Genomic DNA, 25,453 nt, shown 5'->3' with positions numbered 1-25,453 from the left:
GATACATACTTGACATAAAGACTCCAGACCTATCAGTCTTATAGAAAAATATGTGTTTTATTTTCCATTGAGAGGGTCTCTCCCTCATGGGTGCTGCCATGTTGTCATCACATGACCAGCCTTGTCATGCACTTATCAATAATAAAAATAAGTTTGCCCTTTCTATCAATTATTCAATTGGTTAATTATCACAAACCATTTGCATTTTGTGTTAATTTTTAACATCAGTCAGAAATAGCCTGTAATGTTTTGATTTACAGTGCCACTCCCATGGTCACATGGGTGACAGTTGCCATGGACACGGCGGTGGCCACTCCCACAGCCACGGTCATGGAGGTCATGGAGGTCCTGGCTTTGGTGGTTTCATGCCCGGCAGCTTCCAGGGCCCGGGACCTCTTGATTCCACGCAGCAGCCGAGGAAGTTCTCGCACCCTGAGGACAGCAGTTCCTGGGATATCGTCAAAGCAACACAGTAAGACTTATTCCCTTGAAATGCAATAAACATTAATGGGATTACACTTTCGCATCACTGGGAATGCTTAACAGCTGGTGATGTTATTAAAATACCCTGGAGAATTTTGGGCACAGCTGTGAAAGTATTTGTGCAATTCTGTGAATTAAAGCATAAATCTCATGAAAAAAAATGATGTTCAAGTCAGGATAGTCTTGTCAAAAATATCGATATTTCGATATGTATCGATTCTGAAATATCTGAGACGATTCCAATACTCCTTTCTGCAGTATCGAATTGATACACCGATACCAGCTGCGCTCTCTTGCTCTCCGGCAGTGAGTTGACACACATCCGCCTCCTCTCATTCACTCCGGTTAAATAGTGTTGATGTGACTGGGTCTGAATTTCGGCACGGGATTGCGCATAATTCTACTCATTCCCGCAGATTTTGCACTCACATCCGCAGCGCGCACATAATAAAGCCGCCTCTTAAATACAAGTGCCAAAAATTAGCTATTTTTCGCACCTTATTAATGGTCAAATTCATGGTCAATAATGCCTACTTGGTGAGTATTATTATTTTATTACTTTTTACTTGTCTTTTTAAAATTCAATTTACCATTTGAAACGGAGCTTCCTTGTGCTGTAAGCTATTGCAACATAATTACCACACTGTAAAAACAAATACATTGAGTTAGCAAATATTTGTGAGATAATTGTAATGGTAATTGATCAATGTTTATATATGAAAAAAGCTTAAAAGCTTTATAATATAAAGTGATCTCTTCAGAAGAAATTTTTGATTGCCTAGACTTCTATGGACAAAAAAAGAAATCGTATTAAAAATATCTGTATGACAGTATACACAGTGTTTTTTTCCCTGTTGTACTGGAAATGGTATCGAATATCGATACTTTTCAAGGTATCGTATCGAGGTTAGAAATTCCAGTATTGTGACAACACTAGTTCAGGACATGTTTTATCTGGTTTTCTAACTCAAGCGGTGTCCATATGTGTTGTCTCACCTGCATGCTTCACACACTGCTCAAATACTTCATTTCCATTAGAGGGTGCATATCTGTTTTATCACTTGTTCCAGCAGAGAACCTGATGTGTATGTGTGTATGATGCAGAAATAAACAAAGTTTTTCCATTATTTGTTTTAAATTGCAGGTTTGGTGCTCTTGAGAGGTGTAAAGAACTTATAGAGGCTGGTTATGACGTCAGGCAGCCTGACAAAGAGAATGTTACGCTGCTCCATTGGGCTGCCATCAACAATCGAGCAGATATTGTCAAGTAAGATTTGTTGTTTCATGCCTTTTTCATGGAGTTATAAGTTGATTTAGTTTAAGGTTCAAGGTAGAACTGCATGATTCTGGATAAATTGATCACAATTTGATCTAGGGATCGTTATTCTCCCACGATTTTGAATAGACAACTAAACAAAATAACGTGATTTACTATAGGTTCGGACTAATTGAATTGCTGCAGTCCATTTTAAAGATATTTAATTAATTCGATTTTTTTTTAATTGGTTTGAGTGAATTATTCAATGACATGTTTCATTACTAAATTAATCTGCTTCTTTTTTTTTTTACGAATCTCTTGAATGAATGATTCAATGGCAAATCAAATTTAAGTCACTTGTCACCACCTACAATTTAGATAAACAATCTTTATTTGAAGCGTAAGTTACTTTCAAAGTGTTTTACTCTGTTTTAATAGATTGTGTAGACATTAGTGTTAATATCTTCTGAACTATAATCATTTATCCAAGTATTTCTGTGATAATTTGAATGTTTGTGGTTAAAAAGGCTTTTTGTGAAGCTGTTTGACACCTATACATGATAACTGCTCTCTCTGAGTCAGCAACAGCACTAATGCAGATTTGAAGGTTGCAGTGTGATCGTTCTTCTCAAAGGTTTAATAGACATAGATGAATCATTGTCATTTAGGAATAAGATTGCGTGGCTGTTTTAATTGAGATTGTGATCCTTTAATGATTAATCGTGCAGCTCTAGTTCAAGGTTATAGATCACTTTAAAATAGGGATGTACTATATATCGGCTATCATGTAGATATCGGCCAAAATACGTTCATTTTTAATGTTACCGTTATCAGCCCGATGAGTAAATTTGTCCGATGTCTTGAAGCCGATAAATAATGGATTATTTCCTTCAGATGCGCACTGTTCACCGTGATAGTTTTGTATTGCTTGAAATATGATTGAAATCACTTCAAAAAGAAAAAATCGGTGAAGTGCAACATTATAATTGTGCGCTTGGGGCTTTTAATGGTGAGACTTTTTGGTTTTTGTAATCAGGCTCTCAAAAATTTTGATTGGATTTAGATTTATCAGCCAATATATCTGTTAATGGCTTTCAAATGTAGAATTATCAGTTATCGTTCCAGCCAAAACGTTAATATCAGTGCATTCCTACTTTTAAATGTTGTAACACTTCACATCAATTCACTGGAGTTTATTAAACCTGTTCTTATTTGTATGCATATGTTCTGCTGTATTTCATAGATACTACATATCTAAAGGTGCTGTCATAGACCAGTTAGGCGGTGACCTGAATTCTACACCACTCCACTGGGCCATACGGTGAGATACATTCCCAGCTGAAATAGAGATCATTTTGCAATGACACATAATGTCCTCTTTAATGTAATGATAGAAGAGCTGACATCCGCATTCATACATCATACAAGTCACTAAAATTCCAGTTGGTTAAATGTCATTGCAAAAATGGCTTTGAAAAATGTTGATTCTTGCCGCGTTTGCTTGCTCTTGACAGTGTTTGATATCTCCCGATGGTGTTCTTTGTCACCTCTGAACAGGCAGGGTCATTTGTCTATGGTCATTCAGCTGATGCGTTATGGAGCTGATCCATCATTAGCAGATGGTGAAGGGTATCGCAGTCTCCATCTGGCTGTGCTCTTCCAGCATATGCCCATTGCTGCCTACCTCATGGCCAAAGGACAGGTGTGACACACACACACACACACACACACACACACACAGTGACATTTTAAATGACGATAAAGGGTTTGAATATTGAGTAATGCCGCTGAATACACTTCTTGTTCCTGTGTTGTTGCAGGAAGTGGATACACCGGACATAAATGGACAAACCCCACTGATGTTGGGGGCACAAAAAATAATTGGGTAAGACCAGTTGAAAAAAGACACAATACAAAGTCAATGTTTTCCTGTATTATATTAAAATATTTCCTTTGGCTTTAGTAGAGTAACATAGTCAATTCTAAAAGTCAGTTATTTCATTTTTCATCATGTAATATCACAATTTGATTAAAAGATCTTTAATCGAAAATTTTTATTTTAGCGTATATAGCATATATTTAGCGTGTCACGGTTTCCGAAATGGTTTCAACACTGATAATAATCAGAAATGTTTCTTGAGCACTAAATCAGCATATTAGAATGATTTCTGAAGGATCATGTGACACTGAAGACTGGAAATGCTGAAAATTCAGCTTTGCATCACAGGAATAAATTACATTTTAAAATATTAAAATAGAAAACAGTTTAATAATGTCAGTATTATTTGTCATAATATTTCACAAAATTAAAATTTTCTTTGTATTTTCATGTTTTATAGTCCTCTTTTTATCTTTTACTGACATTTGGCACTTAGCTAGTGTTAATTTTAGAACCTTCACTCAGAACATCTATCATGTATATCAGATGTGGCCTGGCTGACAATGTGTGTCTTGATATAGGCTGTAGTTAAACTCTTTCCAGTGCTGGTGTTTCTCTCTTTTCACACCTTGTTGCTGTGGTTTGCTGAAACACAGACCTGAACCCACAAACTTCCTGATAAAGTGCAACGCTTCAGTGAACGCGGTGGATAAAGTGAACAGAAACTCTCCTCTACACTGTGCTGTACTGGCCGGCAATGTGGATGCGGCCCACATCCTGCTGGAGGCTGGAGCCAGCGTGGACCTGGAGAATACCAATGTAAGTGTCCACACACACCCTTCAGCTTGCTTACATTTCATGGAGGGAGAATAACGTTATTACATTTTTTGGTTGATTTATTATTTATTAAGAAATTAAATCGGGTCAACTTTGATTTTATGTTTTAAGTATGTCACGTTATCTGTGCGAATAAGATAACAGCAGTTACAGGCTGGCCTTGAAGAGGACCTATTATGGCCTTTTATCATTTTTCACATATTTTACATTGCAGCACCTTTCTTCCCAGTCTGTCAGTAACTCTCTGTTTAAAGGTCCCATTGCATGAAAATTTCACTTTATGAGGTTTTTTAACCTTAATATGAATTTCCCCTAGCCTGCCTATGATCCCCCAGTGGCTAGATGTTTTGATGGGTGTAAACCAAGCCCTGGGTATTTTTAAGAAAATGAAAGCTCAGACGGGCGAATCTAGAAATCTTCCCCTTATGTCGTCATAAGGGGAAAGGTTACCTCCCCTTTCTCTTCTTTGCCCGCAAAAAGAATTTGTCCCGCCCAGGAGAAAATGAGCTGCGCGAGCACGATATTGTTTTTTCCTTGAGAGACATCATGGCTTGCAAACGAGCGAAGCATGGCAGTTGCTCAGTGTTTGGATGTACAAATGAACACAAAAGTATTTTTTTAGTTCCTTCATCCGAGCCTCTGAAGAACCAGTGGGTTATGTGAATTTCTGATGTGTAATTGTTCAAGTTCAGACAGATAATCTTTCTCTCAAAGTCGTTCAATACTGTTTATGCATCAGTAAATCAAGCCAGTGACTAAACGATCAACTTCACGTCGTTTCTCTTAGTAGTAGGGGTGTAACGGTACACAAAAATCACGGTTCGGTACGTACCTCGGTTTTAAAGTCACGGTTCGGTTTATTTTCGGTACAGTAAGGGAAAGAAATGCAAACATTAAACTGCAGGTTGTTTATTACTATAAACTTTTTTTAACAAGTTGTTTACACTTTTTTAAACACTTTTTAATAAAATATAATAAAATAGATATAAAATAAAAAAAGAATAAGAAATAAAATACTGCTGCAAAGTTCTCCACTAAATAAAATACTCTCAGTCTCAAACCAATATCACATAATAAAATATAATGAAAAATATAAATAAATAACTATGATTACAGTGCAGGAACAGAAAATAGCCCTATATTAAAATAATATTAAACAAATATATTAATGTATTATTATTTTTCAATAATCAATCAACAATCAATTTACGATTTTTTTTTCCACTTTTTTAATAATTATCAAAATAAAATGTAGTCCAAAGCTATAGTACAAAGCTATTATTACCAGAGCATGTGATCAGAGCAGGTCATTTTACCATTGTTGCCAGCATAACTATACCAGCTCAGCAAACAGAAATCTAAGTTACTACTGAGAAATTTCACCTTATTTGAGCGGACTTTGCTTTTCCAGTGCGTGATCGGTACATGATTGGTACATGATTGGAGTGTTTGGGCCGTTAACGACAGAGCAGAACGCGCAGCGCAAACACGGACTCGAACATTGAGCAGAGAGCGCAGCGGGCCGACACACACACACACACACGCGCGCGCGCGCACGCCACGGAACGGAGAGTGCGGCGGCGCACACGAAGCGGAAAAGCTTTTTTTCGCCCTGCAGTCTATTTCATTGTTACAGTGACGACGGGTAAAACCAGAGAATGTCTAATAGGAAAAAACATTAGAATCAGCTGCAGGGCGGGATTTGCGCTGAACGCGGAGACTTCCGCCACTTAATATGTTCGTGTGGAAACACGAAAATGTACCTATGTTCCGCACACAAAATATTGCATTCAGTCATTCGGTACACACGTGCACCGAACCGAAAGCCCTGTACCGAAACGGTTCGGTACGAATACACGTACCGTTACACCCCTACTTAGTAGGATGAAAATAATCTTACTTAAACTTTGATTAATATACAGAAAGTGATCAAAGAACAATCCCTTTCCAATCGCCCAAGCTGTCAATCACACAGCGCGAGTTTAACTGGGCACTTGCCAAAACTCGTTATGAAATCAGTGACGCTGTTACACTGCACAACGAAGCTCTTACTGTACTTACCTCATGTTTGCATTATGTGAAATCATTAGTGAGAGTGCAGAAACTGCGTTGCAATGATAAGATCTTCATTCACGCGATCAACAGGCTGTCATCTGCTCAATGCTCATCACTGCAACCTTTTATGTGATGGGAATAGATCTAAATACTTAAAAAACTTCTCACGATTCGTTAATCCCGATAGCTGTAATAGTAAAAACGTATAATAGCTGCAATAGTAAAAGTTTTCGAGAGAGTTCCACATGTAATGCTAAATATTTCATATGCAAGCATGTCAGCCAATAACAGCAGTGGGCGTTTACACTGAAGTCTCACACAGACACGCCCCTTCAAACAGAGCGTTCAAATCAGAGGCTAAAATCAGGCTAGGAAATATGCCTTTTATTTCTAAATTATAACAACTTTAGATCTAAAAAACATACTAACATTATAAGGGCACCCCAGGAAACATTCTAAAATAATAAAATAATCCATGCAATGGGACCTTTAACAGTTATTCCTATGTGAAAGTACTTGCATTCGTTCCACATACATCTTAAATGTGTTATTGTTAGTTATTACATGTCCATAACTAAATCCAAAGCTGTTATGATGCCGTTTAAACCAGCAGAACAATAGCTGTAAACTGGTTCTGAAGCAGTGCTCTTCACTCACCTGGCCGTTCAGTTTGTAAATTGAGCATTAGCTTGTGTTGCTGATGTGGTTGTGTTATTTTCAGGGTCACACTCCCATTGACCTGGCACACCAGGTGCACAGCCCTCTGCTCATTCACACACTCAGTGCGACGAAGGCGGAACGAATCAAAGCCAACTCCACATGTTTTAAACTGCTCAATAGATACAAGGTAACCTCATGCTCACACACACTCATGCCAAGTTTAAACCCATTTATGTTTAAAATATTTAGAAATCAGGTTTCACTTTGTGATGTAGATTTGATGCTCTAAAAATGTAGGTATTTTGGATTTGAACAAACCTCTAATTTTAACGTAGTATTAAGCATTTGTGCTATAGATAGAACTCAGAATGTATTAGATAATTATTTTTATTTTTTTAATAAAAATAAATGGTAAAATTGTCTATTTTAATATACTCATTATTATTGGATATGATGTGAATGTTATAATATATGGATATGATCTTAATTATATTAATTTAATTATATTATATTAATTTAATAATATTACAGTAAATTTCATAGATTAGAATATTTAATTTATAAACGTATTATTATTATTGAATATGATGTGGATGCTGTGTTATTGTGGATAATTAAAAAAAATAATAACTCTAAATAAAATAACTTTAATAGTTAAAAATAACTATTATTATTATTATTATTATTACTGAATTGTTTTGTAAAAATGTTATCTATAAAATGTGTCTTCACATTTATTATTATTATTATTATTATTATTATTATTATTATTAACAAAAACATGAAGGTTTTTATTAATTTAAAAGTGTAATGTTTTAGATATTGTTTCAAAAAGCTAATGAATGTTAAAAATATGAATAAATGTATAAATATAAATTATCATAATAATAATTCACATTCATAATAGTAAATAACATTTTCTTAAGAAAATGTAAAGCATAAAGTTTAATGGTAAAAAAAAAAAAGTGTTTCATTGCATGTGGATCCCAGTTTTATTTGTTACAACCGCTTCAGGCAAACACACACACACATTCCCACACACACCACTCTCACTAACCTTATTAAGGAAGACGCAAGGCGATTATTTGAAATCCCAGGGCTGTATTTAACCTTGAATTAAGCTTTCAGAAACAAAAGCAGCCAATTTCTCTCATAATGTGTGTTTGGCCCTGGAGAATTCTCCATTTTTAGGTTTTTATTAAACAAGAAAATAACATTCCACTTATTCTCTGACCCACATTCCTCTGCTGTAACCCTGATTTTTCATTGCTGTTGAAAAGAGTTCATTATTCAGAGTGTGAGTGTGTGTGTGTGTGTGTGTGTGTGTGTGTGTGTGTGTGTGCTTGTCTGTTTCAGGTATGTCTACAGTCTGTGTTCAGTGTTGTTGCGGTCGGAGCCATCGGTGCCATATTAGACATGAAGAGCGAGTCCTGGTTACTGAAGGGTGTTCTGCTGGCCTGCATCATGGCTGTGATCAACCTCACATCAAGGTGCAACAAACACACTGCCTTTATTCATTCATTTTTCATTTAGATTTAAAATGCCCTGTAGCTACAATATTTACCATTTTCACAACAGACGCATTTGCGTTGGATATGATGTGACTGATTGTATGTCTTAAATGACTAAACACAAATTGCTCATATAACATATTCACTAACATTTTGTTCACTAAAACTATGCACACCATATTGATAGTTTAAAATCTATTGATAGTTTAAAATCAATTGCATGTTTTTGGCAGAAAAGAAAAGATGTGAATGGTCTTTGTTGGTTAATTTTGTAATTATTGCCTCATTTTGTCTGTCTCGATGGCAAAGCAGGTCAAAACAAAACAACAACAGACAAATTAAAGAATAATTTAATAAGCAGCTACCCAGAATAACATAACAACTGGTTTAGTATTACATTTTGATTTTATTAAAATGTATTTAAATTGTATTGATTATTAAATATTATGTCTTATTGAATCTGTTTATATAATTTGTGATGCCATTGCACATACATCAGATAATTAAGCAAATTATTTTTTAAAGATTCAGATGAAAGAACAGATTGAAACAGATGATTAAAGTAAACATTAAAGCAAAATGGACAATTCTTTGATTTTTTTATGAAATAGTGCAGCATTTTTATAAATGATCCAGATAAAGGTCATTAAAGATCAACAACATCTCTTCTCTGATGACGTGTTTACTGGTGCGAGGGCGGGACAACCTGTCACTCACATGATATCGACCAATAGCAAACCACAAACATCCAATCAATTCCTGATGGACAAAATCATGTCCCACCCTACATGTTTTCTCGTTTGAGAAGCCGTTTTACTCTGATGTACGTCTGTATAGAGAGAAAGGAGGCCCCCCCCCCCCCATTTAAGCAAATGCAAATATGTGAACTGGTCAAGTACGAGTGTGCAATAATATTTAGTTCCTCACGAGGGCACTGGAAGCTCAGTAGAGCTGCTCTGTTTAGCCTGAGAGTGCTACTTGCAGGGATAGTTCACCCAAACATTTAAATTCTGTCATCATTTACTCACCCTCAAGTTGTTCCAAACACGTATGAGTTTTTTTCTTCTGCTTAACACAAAGGAAGATATTTTAAAGAATGTCGGTAACCAAACAGTCAATGCTATTGACTTCCATAGTATGGAAATAAAAATACTATGGAAGTCAATGGCTGCTGTCAAATGTTTGGTTACCGACATTCTTCAAAATATCTTCTTTTGTGTTCAGCAGAAGAAAGAAATTCATGCAGGTTTGGAACAACTTGAGGGTGAGTAAATGATGACAGAATTTTCAGTTTTGGGTGAACTATCCCTTTAAATGTTACAGAGACCATTAGAGGTCAGAACAAAAAGATCAGGAAAAGAAGTTGAGCGGTTGTTTCCACTCTTGAAAGTGTCTTAACAATGCTGTCCTGTTTGTGTCTGTAGGCAGCTGGCGACTGTGGCGGTGCGGTCTTTGATTCCCTCGGCCAGTCTCATGGCTTCTATCTTCTGGATGGTGGTCACATGGGGCTTGTGGTTTCTACCTGATATCCTTGTATAATACACATACAACACTCTCTCTCACACACACACACACACACACTTGTAAATGTGATTTTCTGTTTTCAAACTGGGGGCCGCAAGGAAGTGTTAGGAGGTCCATAGAAATGTTATATAGAAATGGGGGGTAAAAATATATATAATATAAATAATTTAATTAATAATAATACAAATAATAATGAAAAAATAAGACTAATTAAGATTAATAAATAATCAAAAGATATTCCACAGAAGAATTGGATTTCTGCTATTCTCTCATTGATAGGACTAAATGCTTTACGAATAAATCTAAATGTGAGAATGACAAATTCATTGTTTGAGGGAAATACAAGTGATATCTCGTAAAGGCCTTAACGTGCATTCACATGACCCCAGCGCTACAGTCCAGATACTGTTCACAGTCAACATCACAGCCTTACTGTACTACTACCTCCGCTCCTGCAGGACAGACCCTGGGATCGTCAAGGCAACCGAGGAGGAGAAGAAGAAGGTAAGGACTGGCTGCGATTGGCTGGTGTGTTGCCACACTCTGATGGAACGTGAGCCAAAAAACAAAACAAAACAAAAAACACATCAAATTATTTTTTTCCAAAGATGGTTTCTGTCATTTTAGGTAGTTCTTAAAGAACTTCTTATTACACAGACGTACAGTATATTCAAGTGTTATATGTATCAGGGGCGTTGGATATGATCTTCTTGTTTGCACATTAAGTGTAACTGGGACATAAATTTACGTTTGAAACTATGAGGACATTGCCGCCTCATTTGATTTCATAACAAGAATAATATACATGTTGGCCTAATGATTCATTTAGTGTTCTGTGAAGCTCTTTCTAGTCTCATGCGTCTTGTCTCTCTGTAGAATATTGTGGTTCTGGCAGAAGCGGGCTGTCTGGATCCCAGGATATTTTGTACTTCATGTATGGTAAGTTATTATGTCTATTAATTTATAATATATAAAGGACAGGCAATGATGAGAAGAAAACCAGATTGGGAAATGAAACCAGATCAATTCACACTTGTTGCCTACTAAAAGTGTTAAGACTGATTGAGTCCAAGCATGTGCACTAACCGTCAGGTCATGGTTTTAAAAAACATGCACATTTTTACTGTAATATTGTGTAATATTCTCCTGACTGGAACACATATTGTTAACATTCTACAAAGTCTGATGCCAGGTTATTTAAAAACCTTGTTTTTACAGATGAGGAAGCCAATGAGAGCCAATCACTGCTTTTACTGTAATGCCTGTGTTGCTAAACAGGACCACCACTCCATCTGGATCAATGGCTGCATAGGTAACATGCACAAACTAAGATGTTTAATGACACGTATGTCTTTTTCTTTCATTTTTTTCCTCTCTCATTATGTATTATTCATGCTAACTTGTTCCACAGGCGCCAGAAATCACCCGTTCTTTGTGCTTTTCCTGGTGGCTCTGAACTTCCTCTGCATTTGGACGTTCTACGGCAGTATTAAGTGTAAGTCACCACTTCAACTCAGATGTACAGTAAACTACCGTTCTGAAGTTTGTGGTCAGTATGAGTTTTGAAAGATTGTGCTGCTGACAAAAATTTGATTTGAAATTTTATACATTTATTTGATTCAGTAAAACAGTAATGTTGTGAAATGTTATTACAATTTAAAATAAACTTGTTTTAAGCATTTTAAAATGTAATTTATTACTGTGATCAAAGCTGAATTTTCAGCATCATTACTCCAGTCTTCAGTGTCACATGATCCTTCAGAAATCATTCTAATATTATAATTTGCTGCTCAAGAAACATTTCTGATTATTGTTATCAATATTGAAAACCGTTGTGCTGCTTAATATTTTTTGTGGAAACAGTGAAACATTTTGTTTTTCAGGATTCTTTGATGATAGAAAGTTCAAAAGAACAGCTTTTATTTAAAATAGAAAATTTTCATGAAATTATAAATATATTTGCAGTCACTTTAGATCAATTGAAAGTGTCCTTTTTGAATAAAAGTATTAATTTATTTAAAAAAAAATCTTACTGATCTTAGTAATTGCGTTATTTATTAAAGCCAAGTTGCAACAAAGTTTTAAAGTTTATGCAGTTTTAAATATTCTTTACTGCTTTAAAATAAAATAAACTACAAAGATACTGTAAAAACACATTTAATTTATCTTCAAATTCATCTACATTGCATTACATTCAACATATGTTTCCATACAGGGTGATTTGCGGACTAGTGTTAGTGTAATGAGCCATTCATAGCGCTAACTTTTCACCACTGTCACATTATGCTCTAGAGGAGGATGATAATAATGTGTGTTTCTCTGTGTGTAGACTGGTCGAATCACTGCCCGCTGCACTACACGGAGGAGGGTGTGTGGGGGGCGGTGACTGCTCTGATGGGATGCTCTCCTTGGGTGCTTTACATCTTCTGCTTCGCTTTCTTCCACACGTGCTGGGCCTCCATCCTGCTGCTGTTACAGCTCTACCAGGTCAGTGATGAAGATCATGTGCTTTAAGATACAAGTTAGGATATAAGGACCAGAGAGAACAGCTATGTCATTATTTTTGTGATATAGCTGATACAATGGCATATATTTTTGGCTAGTACAGGTGAAACTCGAAAAATTCGAATATCGTGCAAAAGTTATTATGGCTTACAGCTTATGAAAACCCCAAATTCAAAATCTCAGAAAATTAGAATATTACATGAAATCAATAAAAAAAAGATTTTAAATGCAGAAATGTCGGCCCTCTGAAAAGTATAATCATGCATATGTATGCAGTTTTATATATATACTAAATATATTAGTTTCACCTTTTAATTTGAATGACTGAAATACACAAACTTTTGCACGATATTCACATTTTTTGGGTTTCACCTGTATTTATATACGTCATGTGAAATAAAATCGAATAAAATAAAATCGAATAGAATTCTTCACAGAATAAAATATAATAGAAACTGTTAATACTTTTACAACCTAGAATAAATTAATAGTTTCATATTTAAATTATGCACTTATATTATATCAGTCTAATATTGACCTCAGACCAATATTTATTAGCTGTGTTTCCGTCCACCTATTTTTATGGGCATTTTGGGATATCGCATGTTTAGGCAGATACATTTTTTTTATCCGATAGGAAGACATGTGAATAAACTACGATGGAAACGCATTTACCATATAAATCCCTGAAGGAGTACCAAAAATCTCACGTGACTTTACTTCAAAAGAGGATGTGATTGAATAACTGGAATAACCAGTGGACCAATCACATCGCACAGCATCTCAAGCGTTGGTCTGATCATTTTGAAATGCCTGAGCCAAAGTCTGTCATCAGAATGATTTGGTTTAATTCCCTCTCAGAAGTGTCTGACATTAATGAGTTCCTAAACATCTGAACGCTACATAATATGACAGCGTTTATTGTGTTTTGTCTGCGCTCTCTGAGACGCAAGTCATTTGATGTTGGAAAAAAGAGCCACAGTTTCTTCCCCCATTGCTGCAACTTCCATTTTTATTAGATATTTTGTTCCAGTTGACGATTTTGTTCTCTTGAACACATGGGATGGAAACAAAATGATTTGTGCAATATTGCAATTTTGCCCATAAGTTAAATTCACTACTTTAGAAAGCTATGGTATTTTGTGGCTCTTTGTTCAAAGCTGCTGTTACATTTTTGTAGAGAGTAAACATTGCTTAGCGGTCTTATTAATGAAGTTATATTTCCATTACTAATTCCTCTGTTGTTATTGTTAACTGAAACTATTAAAAATCATTTTTCGATAATTGAAATAAAGCCGAAATAAAATGAAATACTAACTAAATAAAATAACTGAAATAAATAAGTTTAAGCTGAAGTACAAAATTACTGAAACTGAAATAAAAATAAAGCTAGAAAAAAAAATGCACATAACAAAATTACTAAAATTAAATTCAAAATATTAATAAATATTATAATAGTATATAAGTGATACTAAAATAACACTGATTAATAATATATATATATATCTTTTTTTTAAATTGTATAATTGAATTAAAATGAACAAATAAAGGTGTGTAAGTCTTTTAAAAGGTGTAACTAATGATTTTCTCATATGTCTGTAGTGTTTCAGCAGAAGACTGAATTTCTCAAGTTGTTCTCACATGATTAGCCTAAAGAGGTTCCCCCTGCAGAGGCATTAGGAACCTGTTCTCATGCCCTGACTTCCTGTTGGGAGTTAATACTGGTCAATAGTGTAAAGTGTTAATTTTGTCCTGTGATGCATGGACACACTCTTTATACTTTGCTTTGTTTCCTCACAGGTTGCGTTCCTCGGACTGACGACGGTCGAGAGAGCTAACCTGACACACAGGCAGAGAAAACTCCCTCAAGCCTCTTCTCTCAGACAAAACCCATTCAAGTAAGCATAGTTTAGCTAGTTTAAGGCTCATAAATAGAGGCTTGTTTCTGCCTTGGAATAAGGTATTAGTGACTTTTTTTCCTCACCACTCTGACTTTTTTCGCTCTGACTTGCAAGTTTACATTTCGCAATTCGAACTTTAGAAAGTTAAGAAAATAAATTTGAATTGCGAGATTTTTCCTGCAATTCGGACTTTTCCCTCACAATTGTTAAATAGAAACTTAAATAAAATTTTGCAATAATGAAGGTAGTTGACTTTTTATCTCCAAATTTTGTCTTTTCCTTGCGATGGTGAGTTTATACCTCACAATTTGGACTTTATAACATGCTATTGCCAGTTTATATCTCGCAATTCGGACTATTTCGAGGTTATAAAAAGTCGCGATTACTTTACTTGTTTTCTTGCAATTACAAGTTTATATCTCTCGCAATTCTTACTTTGTCTCACAAATGCGAGTTTATATTTCACAATTCTGACTTTATTTTGAATTTATAACTCGCAATTCTGACTTTTTCCCTCAAAATTGCAAGTTATAAAAATCCGAAATGTGAGATAAAAATGTGCAAATACTTGTTTTCTTGCAATTACGAGTTTATTAATCTTGCAATTATGGCTTTATTTCTCGTAATTCTGATGTTACAAATCGCAATTGTGTTTTTTTCTCAGAATTGTGAGATATAAACTCGAAATTTCGAGTAATCAAGTATGAATTGTGAGATAAAAATTTGCAAATACTTGTTTTCTTGCAATTACAAGTTTATATCTTGCAATTCAACTGTGAGTTTGTATTTCACAATGTGAATTGCGAGATATAAACTCGTAATTCTGACTTTTTCCCGCAATTATGACTTTTCCCTCACAGTTGTGAGAAACTAAAAAAAAAAGTCAGAATTGTGGGATATAAAATCACAATTAAAAAAAGTAATATCAACTTTTTATCTCACAATTCTGACTTTATTACTTGCAATTGCCAGTTTATATCTCCGCAATTCTGACTTTATTTCAAGTTTATATCTTGCAATTCTCCCTTTATAATTCACAATTGTGAGGTTTTATATTCTGTTTTTCTCAGAATTGTGATATATAAACTCACAATTACCTTTGTTTATTGCTTTATTCTGTGACGGAAACAAGCTTCCAGTGATAACACTCATAAATGTGTGAGTTTTATATTTAATGTGGTTTCTTCTCTCATAGTCTTGGAGTGGTGAAGAACCTGGTGAACTTCTTCCAGTGGCGGTGCTGCGGTCTCTGTAAGCCAATGGTGCTGGACTGGACTCAACAGTATCCCATGGGTCTCAGCAGAGACCATCCCATGTTCAGCGGTCCCGATGCGGTTTGACCACCAGAGGCCAGTCACCCACTCAGGGAGAGCCATTGGTTTGATTTTTAATGCCTTTTTAAAGATGAAAAGGAAGAATAGACTGAATGCTAATTTAGATAATCTTTTGTTCTATTTGCAAGAACATTCACCTTTTATATTTGAGCGAAATATATATGTGATGTGCATTCATGGTAATGATGGAAAGATTTTGCCTTACAGCTTAAGTTATACATTATAATGTTTATAAGCATACTGATATATTTTGAACTGAAATATTTTGTAAGGTACGGTAAGATCACATTGTTTTGGGTTTTACTCCAAGTCCTTTTACAGGAAGTGACCACTATCCTCTTTGTGAACAGATTTGTAAATCAGAGCAATTTTATTTCTACAAAACAAATAATTACTAAAAATGCACCAAATTACAAATTCAGTTGCTGATAATTGATTATTGGCTGAAAATCTGATTTCTTGTAATTTTGAGAAACGTACATCCCTTGATGCATCAAAATGCATTTGAAATGACTTTAAATGATATGATCAGATGCGCCACCACTCCCCTGAGCTACCACAGCATTTATAGCATTATACATACAAGATTAATCACATAATTTAATATATTTCATTTAGTTATTAGAATCACATTGCCCTTTGTACATTTTCTGAGTAATCAGTCATATTTTCTGTGGCAGTTGATATTATTTTTTAGCCTTTAATAACCACTATGTAGTACAGGCTCATGTCTGATGGCATCATCATGCTGTTTGCTGCAGTTATCAATAATATTCATTATACTTTATCACGCAGTATGTCATTATAAGGGAAATGTGCTGAATCCTGTGCTTTGGAATAAATCACTTTCATAATTTGCGGCTCAAGAGTGTTTCTCCAGGTCACGGTATATTTTGATGTTTATTATTGGTTGTTGGGCTAAAATAACAAGTTAATATTGAGTAACTTCCATTATAACCACATATTATCTAATAACGAAGAATTTTGGAGATACTTTATTACCCTGAACTGATTACTGTATTAAATGGTGTGAATGTGCGTTAGTTGATTTATAAGATTACTATATTTAAAGTGCTTTTTCTTGGTTACAGATCGTCGTTTAATCAATGTTGGATGACTTTATTTATTCTTTGTATCCCATGTCATAGCATTAAAAACAGTTACAGTAGACAGGAGTAAAATGATTGTAATACATTTGATTTATGCCGCAGTCTGTGTGCATAGCATCAACATGAGATGTTTAAAGCTGAAGTGTGTAAAAAAATGTTTGTTAAAATACTTTGCTATTGGTAAGATAAGTTTCCCAAAAGTGTAAACATTTGGCACCATCACAGCATTACACTGCTTAAGCGTCCCCATATATTTGTGCAGTTCTGTTTGGTAATGGCAGAAATCACACACTTCAGCTTCAAGTATAAAGCCACCTTTTTATTGCACACGACATTCCTCGTTAATTCGACGGAAGTCATTAATTTCCCATGGAAAATCGCGCAGGGGCAATGCGTCATGCAGGTGCGTAATGTTTGGATCCGAATTGAGCTTTAGATGCATTATAAATGTCAACGTAAGAGACTGGATGATAGCCTATGCAACACGCAGCATATGGTCTAATCACAGGAGATATATATTATATAATGTGTGTTTTTGTACTAATTTATTCATTCCACCATGGTGAATGCCCTTGTTGTTGCTCTCCTTCCTTTACTATTACGACTGCCACTAGTAGGCGATTTCCCACAGTTGTATTCAAATGTTGTGTGCAGTGAAAAGGAGGCTGGACTGGGTTGGTTTAAACTTGTCAATCAGTGTCCTCGACCACGCCCATGTTCCCAAGGCCACGCCCCTTTGGACCAAAGTTTTTGGCATAGCAAACTGAAAGAAAAAAAAAGGAAATGGAGAAATCAGATGACAAAAACTTTAAGAATAATAAAATAAATCTTGGCTAAGGTTCAACTGGTATTCAGCAATATTCCATAATTACCAATATTTTTTAGAAACACTTTACAATAAAGTAATTTATGATACCTGTGGTATCAAAGCTGAATTTTCAGCATCATTACTCCAGTCTTCAGTGTCACATGATCTTTCAGAAATCATTCTAATATGATGAAACGTGTATTATTAATGTCAATTAATAATTGTGCTGCTTAATATTTTTGTGGAAATTATACTTTTTTTCAGGAATCTTTGATGAATAGAAAGTTCAATGAACAGTCATTACATTTATTAAAGCAGTTATTTGAAATATAAATAAAAATAGAATGTGTAACATAAATGGCATCACGTTTGAACAATTTAATGCATCCTTGATGAATAAAAGTATTAATTTCCCTCTTTCTTTTTTCATTCTTACCACAAATATTTGAATGGTTTCATTGTTTCCACAAAAATGTTAAGCAGCTGTTTTCAATAATCAGAAATGTAATTAATTATAATTTCTGTAATAATTTCTGAAGGATCATGTGACACTGAAGACTGGAGTAATGATGCTGAAAATTCAGCTTTGCATCACAGCAATAAATTACATTTTTAAATGTATTAAAATACAAAATGCTTATTTTAAATTGGAACAATATCTCACAACATTACTGTTTTTTTGATCAAATAAATACAGCCTCGGTGAACATAAGAGACATTCTTTCAAAAACATAAAAAAATTGTAAAGTTTCCAAACTTTTGACAGGTGCTGTACATTATTAAAATTAAAAGTTGTATCTGTTAATGATATTTAATGGACCCGAACTAACAATAAACAGATACATTTTTATTAACTAAGGTTAACAAAGAAGGATAAACACTGCAACAACAACGTTGTTAACTAATGGGACCTTAAAATGTTGTTCTCATTCTATCTCAATATTCAATGCAAATTTGTGTTAGCATGATCAAAAACAGTCATCATGATGCAACTAACACACATCACTCAGGCTTTAATCACTGCTACAGTATTTGTTCTCTTGATTGCATCGATTGGCCTGTAATGGCTGCTGAACAATAACTAGGTCTATCAAACTGACCATCTATTGATTGGTTAAGTGATATTAGATTATTTGATTGATCGTACCTTTACAGTAGAGCTCTCCGTCTTTATCCGTCACCGTGGTGGACTCCAGGCTCTTCCCACACAATAAACAGCGGAAGCAGGTTTTGTGCCAGGGCTGTTGGATCAGAACCAGTGACAGACTGATAAAGTACTACGGTAAAATCTGCTTCACACAGCACTGACCTGTGACAGCAGCAGATTGCAGGAGTGCTGAGAATGGAACAGTTCCTCAAAATCTGCTTATACCGGCGGTTAAATGGTTTAATATTAATACATTTCATATCATAACACAGCATATAGTAGCAAAAACTCTGAGCCAGCTTCTGGCTTTCATCGTAACTGCAGTTTTACCTTTCCAGCGCCCATGACTTTCTCCGCTGCATAGACTGCTTTGGAGCAGCGGGGACATCGATCCGTACTCCCAAATTTCTGCGCAAACTTGCTTGGGTTCGAGTTCGCAGATGTCGGACGAGCTTTAGACCTTAATGTGTTAAACACACACATAAGAAACACAAAACAACAATATTCTAAATTCAAGTGTAAATAAAACTGTCTAAATTCTTCGGGGCCGTTTACACGACACCACTTTTAACTAAAGACGGAACGTTTTTTGGCCGTTCATTTACACGACAACAGCCTTTTGATGGCGTGAAAAGGCAACATTTCGAAAATTGGTTTCCGTGCAAGTTTTTGAAAACGATACTGTTATGATCTCCGAAAACGGTGATACGCATTCGTCATGGTGTTTCTTTATAAAGTGACCGCCAACTAGTGGCCTGGCATTAATAATACAGCGTTTTTAGTAGATTTCGCGGATCCGTGTGAACTAAAAACTTTTCCTACATCGTTGTCTTGTAAACGTACCCTAAGTAAGTCGGTTTAAATTTTCAACATTAGCAGTAAATGAAAATCACAGCGTAATTCAGGATACATTTGCACGACAACGATGCACTAAAAACAGAAACGTTTTTGTCAAAATGTTGTCAAATGCAAATGTAAATGTTGTCAAAAATGTTCCCCGTTCATACGGATCTGCAGAAACGATTAAAAAACGCTGTATTATTCATGTCAGGCCAGTAGTTGGCGACGTCACTTTGTAAAGAAACACTAGACTGAACATGTTTTTTTCACAAATTTGCGTTTTTGTAGTTTACATAGAGACGATAACGGTATTGTTTTCAAATCACTCTGAACCCGTTTTCAAAAGTTTTTGTTTTCAGGCCCAGTTGTCATGTAAATGAACGGCCAAAACATGCTGTTTTTAATTGAAAACTGTTGTGTAATTGACAAGGTTTTGTGTCACTCCCTCACCTCACCATGATTTAAATAATTAGTTTTTAGGCTAATTACATCATTGTCTTGGAAACTGCACTGCTGCTGTCTCTACAAGAATCATGTGAAAGCTATTTTCAGGACGTACTCTTGAGGCTGAAGTTCTTCATTATTCACCGGGTCAGAACTCAGCGCTCCGGCACCCTGGCCGTACCCGTAACCTTTGGGACCGTATTTCTTGCCGTAGCAGGATTTGCAGTAAATCTCAGACTCGTGTGCTGCAACTGTTGTGCTGTCCAAACCTTTACGACAAACCACTAAAAAACACAAACAAATCTGTGTTAAAATATGGCATAAATACCATATCAAATATAAATATGTATATGAGAATTAAAAATATACACTAACATTCAAATATTTCTGAAAGTCTTTTATGCTTACCAAGGCTGCATTTATTTGTCCAAAATATACAATATAAACATTAATATTGTGAAATATTCTTACAATTTAAAATAGCTGTTTTCTCTTTTAATATATTTTCAAACTTAATTTATTCCTGCAATGGCAAGCTGAATTTTCCAACCTGATCTCATGCTAATAGCAAACTATTTTACAAGGTGGCAATTTCATAAGAATGTATACAAAGTAAATCGTATGAAAATGTACAGTTTTTAGAAAAAAAGTGAGAGTCTCTGGGGCGTCAGAAGATCATACAATTCTTTTTTTAAAAAGAAATGATATTTTACGGATTCATATGAATTAGCATGCAATTCACCAAAACATAAAATAGTTAGAAAATGATTTTTCAGCATCATTACTCCAGTCTTCAGTGTCACATGATCTTTCAGAAATCATTCTAAAATGCTGATTTGCTGCTCAAGAGACATTTCTTATTAATATCATTGATACATTTTTTCATGATTTTTTGATGAATAGAAAGTTCAAAAGAACAGCTTTTATTTGAAATCGAAATCTTTTGTAACATTCTTAATATCTTTACCGTCACTTTTGTTTAGTGAATTCTTGCTGAAGTAAAAAAAATCAAATTAAAACTGTTTTGAACAGTGGTGTTAATATATATAACTAGTTGTATTGAGACCAGCAAAACAAAAAAATACAGTATACTACATTCAACACAGAATCTCAGATTTTTGAATTTGATATGAGAGAGAGAGTTTAGAGTTGTCCCGTGATCTCCCAGCTCCTCCAGAGGGCTGTCATCTCCTGTCTGTGTTCCTCAGCTGCTGCACTTTCAGCCAGGACGGCTCAAGAGGCTCATGGGAGCTTGGCTTTGTGTCTAATTTTGGGCTGGATGAACAAGAGGCTGTGAGAGAGCTGAGAGTATGGCGGCCGCTGTCGTCCACAGCAGATGGAAACAGGCCCTTGAATGGTTGAACTGCAGGGGTGTCAGCTCTACCAGTGTTACCAGTCTCAACACCCCTCCTGGCACGACTCGAGCGTTTAAGAATTAATGCTGTGCCACTGAAAGCTGTCTGCTCACTGGGAAACATTTCAAAGAGCACTCTTGATATTGATGGGAGTTAGTTTCGTTTTTTTCGGGGGGTTTTTCACCTCATCAAGATTTATTAACTAACTTATTCTGACATAACTAGATAAATTCATAAAAGAATGCTGACTGAAAGTTTATTGCTCTATCCAAATATGTATTGTTGCTATTGAAGTAAGTATTTTAGTAAAAGGTAAATCTGTTTTCAAGTGTAATAGACTCAGTGGAAAGAAAATGCACATTTGCTCAGACAAGCGATAACTTTGGACACACTAATGAACTAGTTGATGTTTTGATCTATAGTGAAAGAATTGCATTTTCAGTCATCTATTATCCTTATTTTGCTCTAAAATATCTGTGCTTTTTAAAATTCATCAAACTGGCTAAAATTGCTATGGGAAATATTTTTGTTATTATTATGTTTTTACCTGAGAGACGCATGCAATTTCAAAATGTCTTAAACCAACAAGGAAAATTATTTTAATTTTTTTATGGAATATTTTAGTATATAAATGATTTATCAGTGCATATCATTATTTCAGGTACCCTCATAATCTTTAATCAAAATAACTTCCCCTCCCTCTTGCAGCGACTTCTCTGATGACGTGTTTACTGGCATTAGGGCGGGGCAACCTGTCACTCACAAGAGATCGACCAATGGCAAACCACAACCATCCAATCAATTCTTAATGGACAAAATCAAGTCCCGCCCTACATTTTTTCATGTTACAGAAGCCGATTCACGATATATGTCACAATAGGGAAAAAAAGTGTATCACAACTTCCGTTCATGCCGACTCCCTCGGAGCTTAAACTTTTTGATTCTGATATCTAATATACCTTTAATTTTTACTTTAGTAAGTAAGAGTAACAATTAATGCCTGAATTGTATTGTGGACTTACTGCAAATGAAGCAGGTTTTGTGGAAGCTCCGGCTGTTGCACTGGATCTCCTCAGCATGGTAAACCGTCTTCTCACAGGCCGAACATTTGGCTCCTCCTCCCCAATTTGGCATCCTCGGCTCTGGCAAAGATTCTGACATTTACAGGGAGGGGAAGAGAGACAATCAACCAAAACTGCCAAAAAACCATCAACTTAAAGGGATGAGTGTTACAATCAGTTTACTAACTGTGAAAATGTATCACCATTTTTTGAAAACAAGGAGAAAAATTGACTACCTTCATTTATGTGATATGTGATAGGTCAGATATAAAAATAGATGTATCGTATCTATCTCAAAGGAATATGTCATTTAGTCTCTATCTCATCTCTTTAAGCAGGCAGAATATCACCTCACTAGTGTGGAATGCCACGATAAGAGTCCAGAAATAGGTCTTTTATTAATGGCACTGCCAGATTAAAAGAAGTGCGGCTAAAGGAATACATGGCATTTATTTTTTTATTATTTATTTACATTACGTTATTATTTTATATGTATTTTATATGCATTTCAAAATCAAAACATAATTGGATCACTTTGCTTTGTAAGAGAGAAAACATTACGGATACTTTAAGACCAAAATATTAATCAGTAACACTTGTTAAAAAAAGTCATTATACAATGCATATCGAATAATGAATTAATACATTTGTTTCATGATCTTTCAAACTATACTAATGTAGGGTACTATTGCTATCTGATAAGCGATCGTGTAATAATAATCTGATCACTTTAAACCTGAATTCTTGCAAAATCACTTCACAGGCTTAATTAAATAAATATCAATAGGGGTGAATTCATGTTGATTGGGACACTTTTCCCCAGTCATCCCAATGGCAAAAAGTGTCCCAATTAACATGAGTTCTCCCCTACATTGTCAGTACAGCACAAATGATGAAGCCATTCAAATAGAAATCTTCAAATTCTACTTACACAATCTTTTTTTTTCTGGAAATAATGTTTTCTCGTCTGTCCCTGATGATGTCCATTTCTGGCCCTCTATGGTAGGTCTTTATATAGGCTCCTGGACGTCACTCCCTCAGCTCCAAACACACACTCATCATTTCAAGAGGACCAAAGGGTGTGCTGACATTCAGATTAGTCCATCCTCCTCCTCCTAAATTAACAGCTGACAACACACAAATGCAATGTAGCTGCATGGTCTCCAGTCCTGAGAGCAAATATTCTACAAACACCACAACATTTGTTCCCCATTTTAAAGGCGTGGGTGTTCGGCTGCACAAATGCATTGAATCGGTCTGTATGGCTGAATATTAAAACTGATGATGACAAACGACTTGTAACTGTCATATTCTCTATAATATTAATTCAAGTTTAGGATGATTATATAAAAGGAAAGTCTGTCCTTGACTAGCATCATTTCTATGCTACTTCTAACGCTGGAGTCAGTGCATTGCATTTCTTGGTTATGTGGTTTTGTGCAGGGGTGTTGCTAGCCTATGTGTTGTGGTGCCAGTGCCACCTCGGACAGAAGCTTGGCCACCCCTGTTGCGAAAGCATTTTAACGGCTTTAACAGCTGACTTTTCTCAGTTCAAAGAACTATGGCTCTGGCACAAAGGCCACATTCACACTCCAGCTGAACTAAGTTCTCACTTCACCGTTTTGGTACGTTTACACTTGTAGATTTTCTCTAGATTTTAAGCAGGATTTTTTATTTTTTTTGCCACCCCAATAAAATCACTGGGTCTTACCTGCCACCCCCAAAAAAGTTAACGTTCACATAACCAGACCACTCCTTGAACGTTTTGTATATTTTATCATTTTGCACTTGTTATGAGGTAGTTACTGCTAAATGTTCTCTGAACCATCTGAAAAGAAGTAGTAGGGTATGTGGGGGAAAAGGCCTCATTGGTGTAAAACGCCCCCCTACTATTTTCCCCAAAATAACCAATAGATTAAGTCATGATACATTTTTTGTTGTTGCTATGCCCTAAGCTGACAAGAGTGATGTAGTGAAGTATTCACTGTGAAGCTTACACTGGCGACGTACCTGAGAGAAAACAGATTTCACGGTAAGTGATCTAATTTTCAGCAGTATGAAATAAAGTGTTGCTTTGCAGAACATCAGTTATATATTATATAAGTTTAGTAAGGCCTGTAGTTAGGGAGTACGTGTAATTTAAGGAAAATATAGGCTAATTATATTTTTAGAATGACATAAAAAAATTAAAACCTAGCCTGTGGGGTAAAGTAGTACATATGAAAGTGCTATATAAATGCCTCATTCATTCATAATAATTTGTTACATTTATTTAGGTTAGTGCTTTTCTGGGTACTCACAGCGCTTTACATATGGAAGGGGGAATCTCCTCAACCACCACCAATGTGCAGCATCCACCTGGATGATGTGATGGCAGCCATGTTGTGCCAAAACGCCCACCACACTCCAGACAGAGTGATGCAGCCAATCAGTTTATATGGGGATGATTAGGAGGCCATGATGCACAGAGGCCAAGGGAGAGCAGGGAGTTGACGTGGATGTGCTGGGTGGGGGTGAAAGGAGGCAACCGGCAAATCATAGCGACCTGAAACAATCAAAACCTTTGTTTTTCCATCAAATGTAATCTAACAAGGTGGTTGAATAAAAATATTTGGACTTTATATTTAAAAATTACCTCAAGTTAGCATCAGCTAGCAAGCCAGTTAGCATCAACTAACAATATTTTTCCACATTGGCTGATTTTCAGCATGGTTCATTAATAAATATTCATATTTATCTATT

The 25,453-nt window shown here is 35.4% G+C and overlaps 2 protein-coding genes across 8 annotated transcripts in view; one reads left to right on the top strand and one right to left on the bottom strand.

Annotated features, from left to right (window-relative positions):
* zdhhc13 (zDHHC palmitoyltransferase 13) overlaps nt 1–16,801 on the top strand; it is a 17,386-nt gene extending 585 nt beyond the window's left edge. The window contains exons 2-17 of the mRNA XM_079867820.1: nt 261–472; nt 1,628–1,750; nt 2,985–3,062; nt 3,299–3,443; nt 3,562–3,626; nt 4,277–4,439; nt 7,234–7,359; nt 8,529–8,662; nt 10,108–10,208; nt 10,587–10,711; nt 11,084–11,146; nt 11,426–11,519; nt 11,619–11,702; nt 12,537–12,694; nt 14,513–14,610; nt 15,809–16,801. Of these exons, the coding sequence (XP_079723946.1) occupies nt 261–472; nt 1,628–1,750; nt 2,985–3,062; nt 3,299–3,443; nt 3,562–3,626; nt 4,277–4,439; nt 7,234–7,359; nt 8,529–8,662; nt 10,108–10,208; nt 10,587–10,711; nt 11,084–11,146; nt 11,426–11,519; nt 11,619–11,702; nt 12,537–12,694; nt 14,513–14,610; nt 15,809–15,953 (1,914 nt within the window). The 3' untranslated portion in view covers nt 15,954–16,801. The remainder of the gene's footprint in view (nt 1–260; nt 473–1,627; nt 1,751–2,984; nt 3,063–3,298; nt 3,444–3,561; nt 3,627–4,276; nt 4,440–7,233; nt 7,360–8,528; nt 8,663–10,107; nt 10,209–10,586; nt 10,712–11,083; nt 11,147–11,425; nt 11,520–11,618; nt 11,703–12,536; nt 12,695–14,512; nt 14,611–15,808) is intronic.
* Nucleotides 12,640–23,781, bottom strand: csrp3 (cysteine and glycine-rich protein 3 (cardiac LIM protein)). 7 transcript variants are annotated; one of them, XR_013820719.1, is made up of 8 exons: nt 23,643–23,756; nt 22,673–22,804; nt 20,411–20,579; nt 19,342–19,471; nt 19,174–19,226; nt 19,012–19,105; nt 17,369–17,819; nt 16,434–17,193 (listed from the first exon to the last, which is right to left on the bottom strand). XR_013820719.1 is itself a non-coding variant. In XM_079867828.1 (7 exons), the coding sequence occupies exons 2-6, from the start codon at nt 22,782–22,784 to the stop codon at nt 19,042–19,044; spliced, it is 528 nt and encodes a 175-aa protein (XP_079723954.1). In that variant the 5' UTR covers nt 22,785–22,804; nt 23,643–23,756; the 3' UTR covers nt 16,434–17,819; nt 19,012–19,041. The 7 variants fall into 7 exon arrangements, 5 of the variants coding, with proteins under 5 accessions (XP_079723955.1, XP_079723954.1, XP_079723953.1 ...); XR_013820720.1 differs by lacking the exon at nt 19,174–19,226; XM_079867828.1 differs by having other exon boundaries at nt 16,434–17,819.
* Between the last annotated feature and the right edge of the window lie 1,672 nt (nt 23,782–25,453).

Source organism: Squalius cephalus (genome assembly GCF_949319135.1).
Source record: "Squalius cephalus genome assembly, chromosome: 3".
Lineage (NCBI taxonomy): Eukaryota > Metazoa > Chordata > Actinopteri > Cypriniformes > Leuciscidae > Squalius > Squalius cephalus.
The sequence above is the reverse complement of the archived record's forward strand: the minus strand, read 5'-3'. Positions and strand labels throughout refer to the sequence as shown.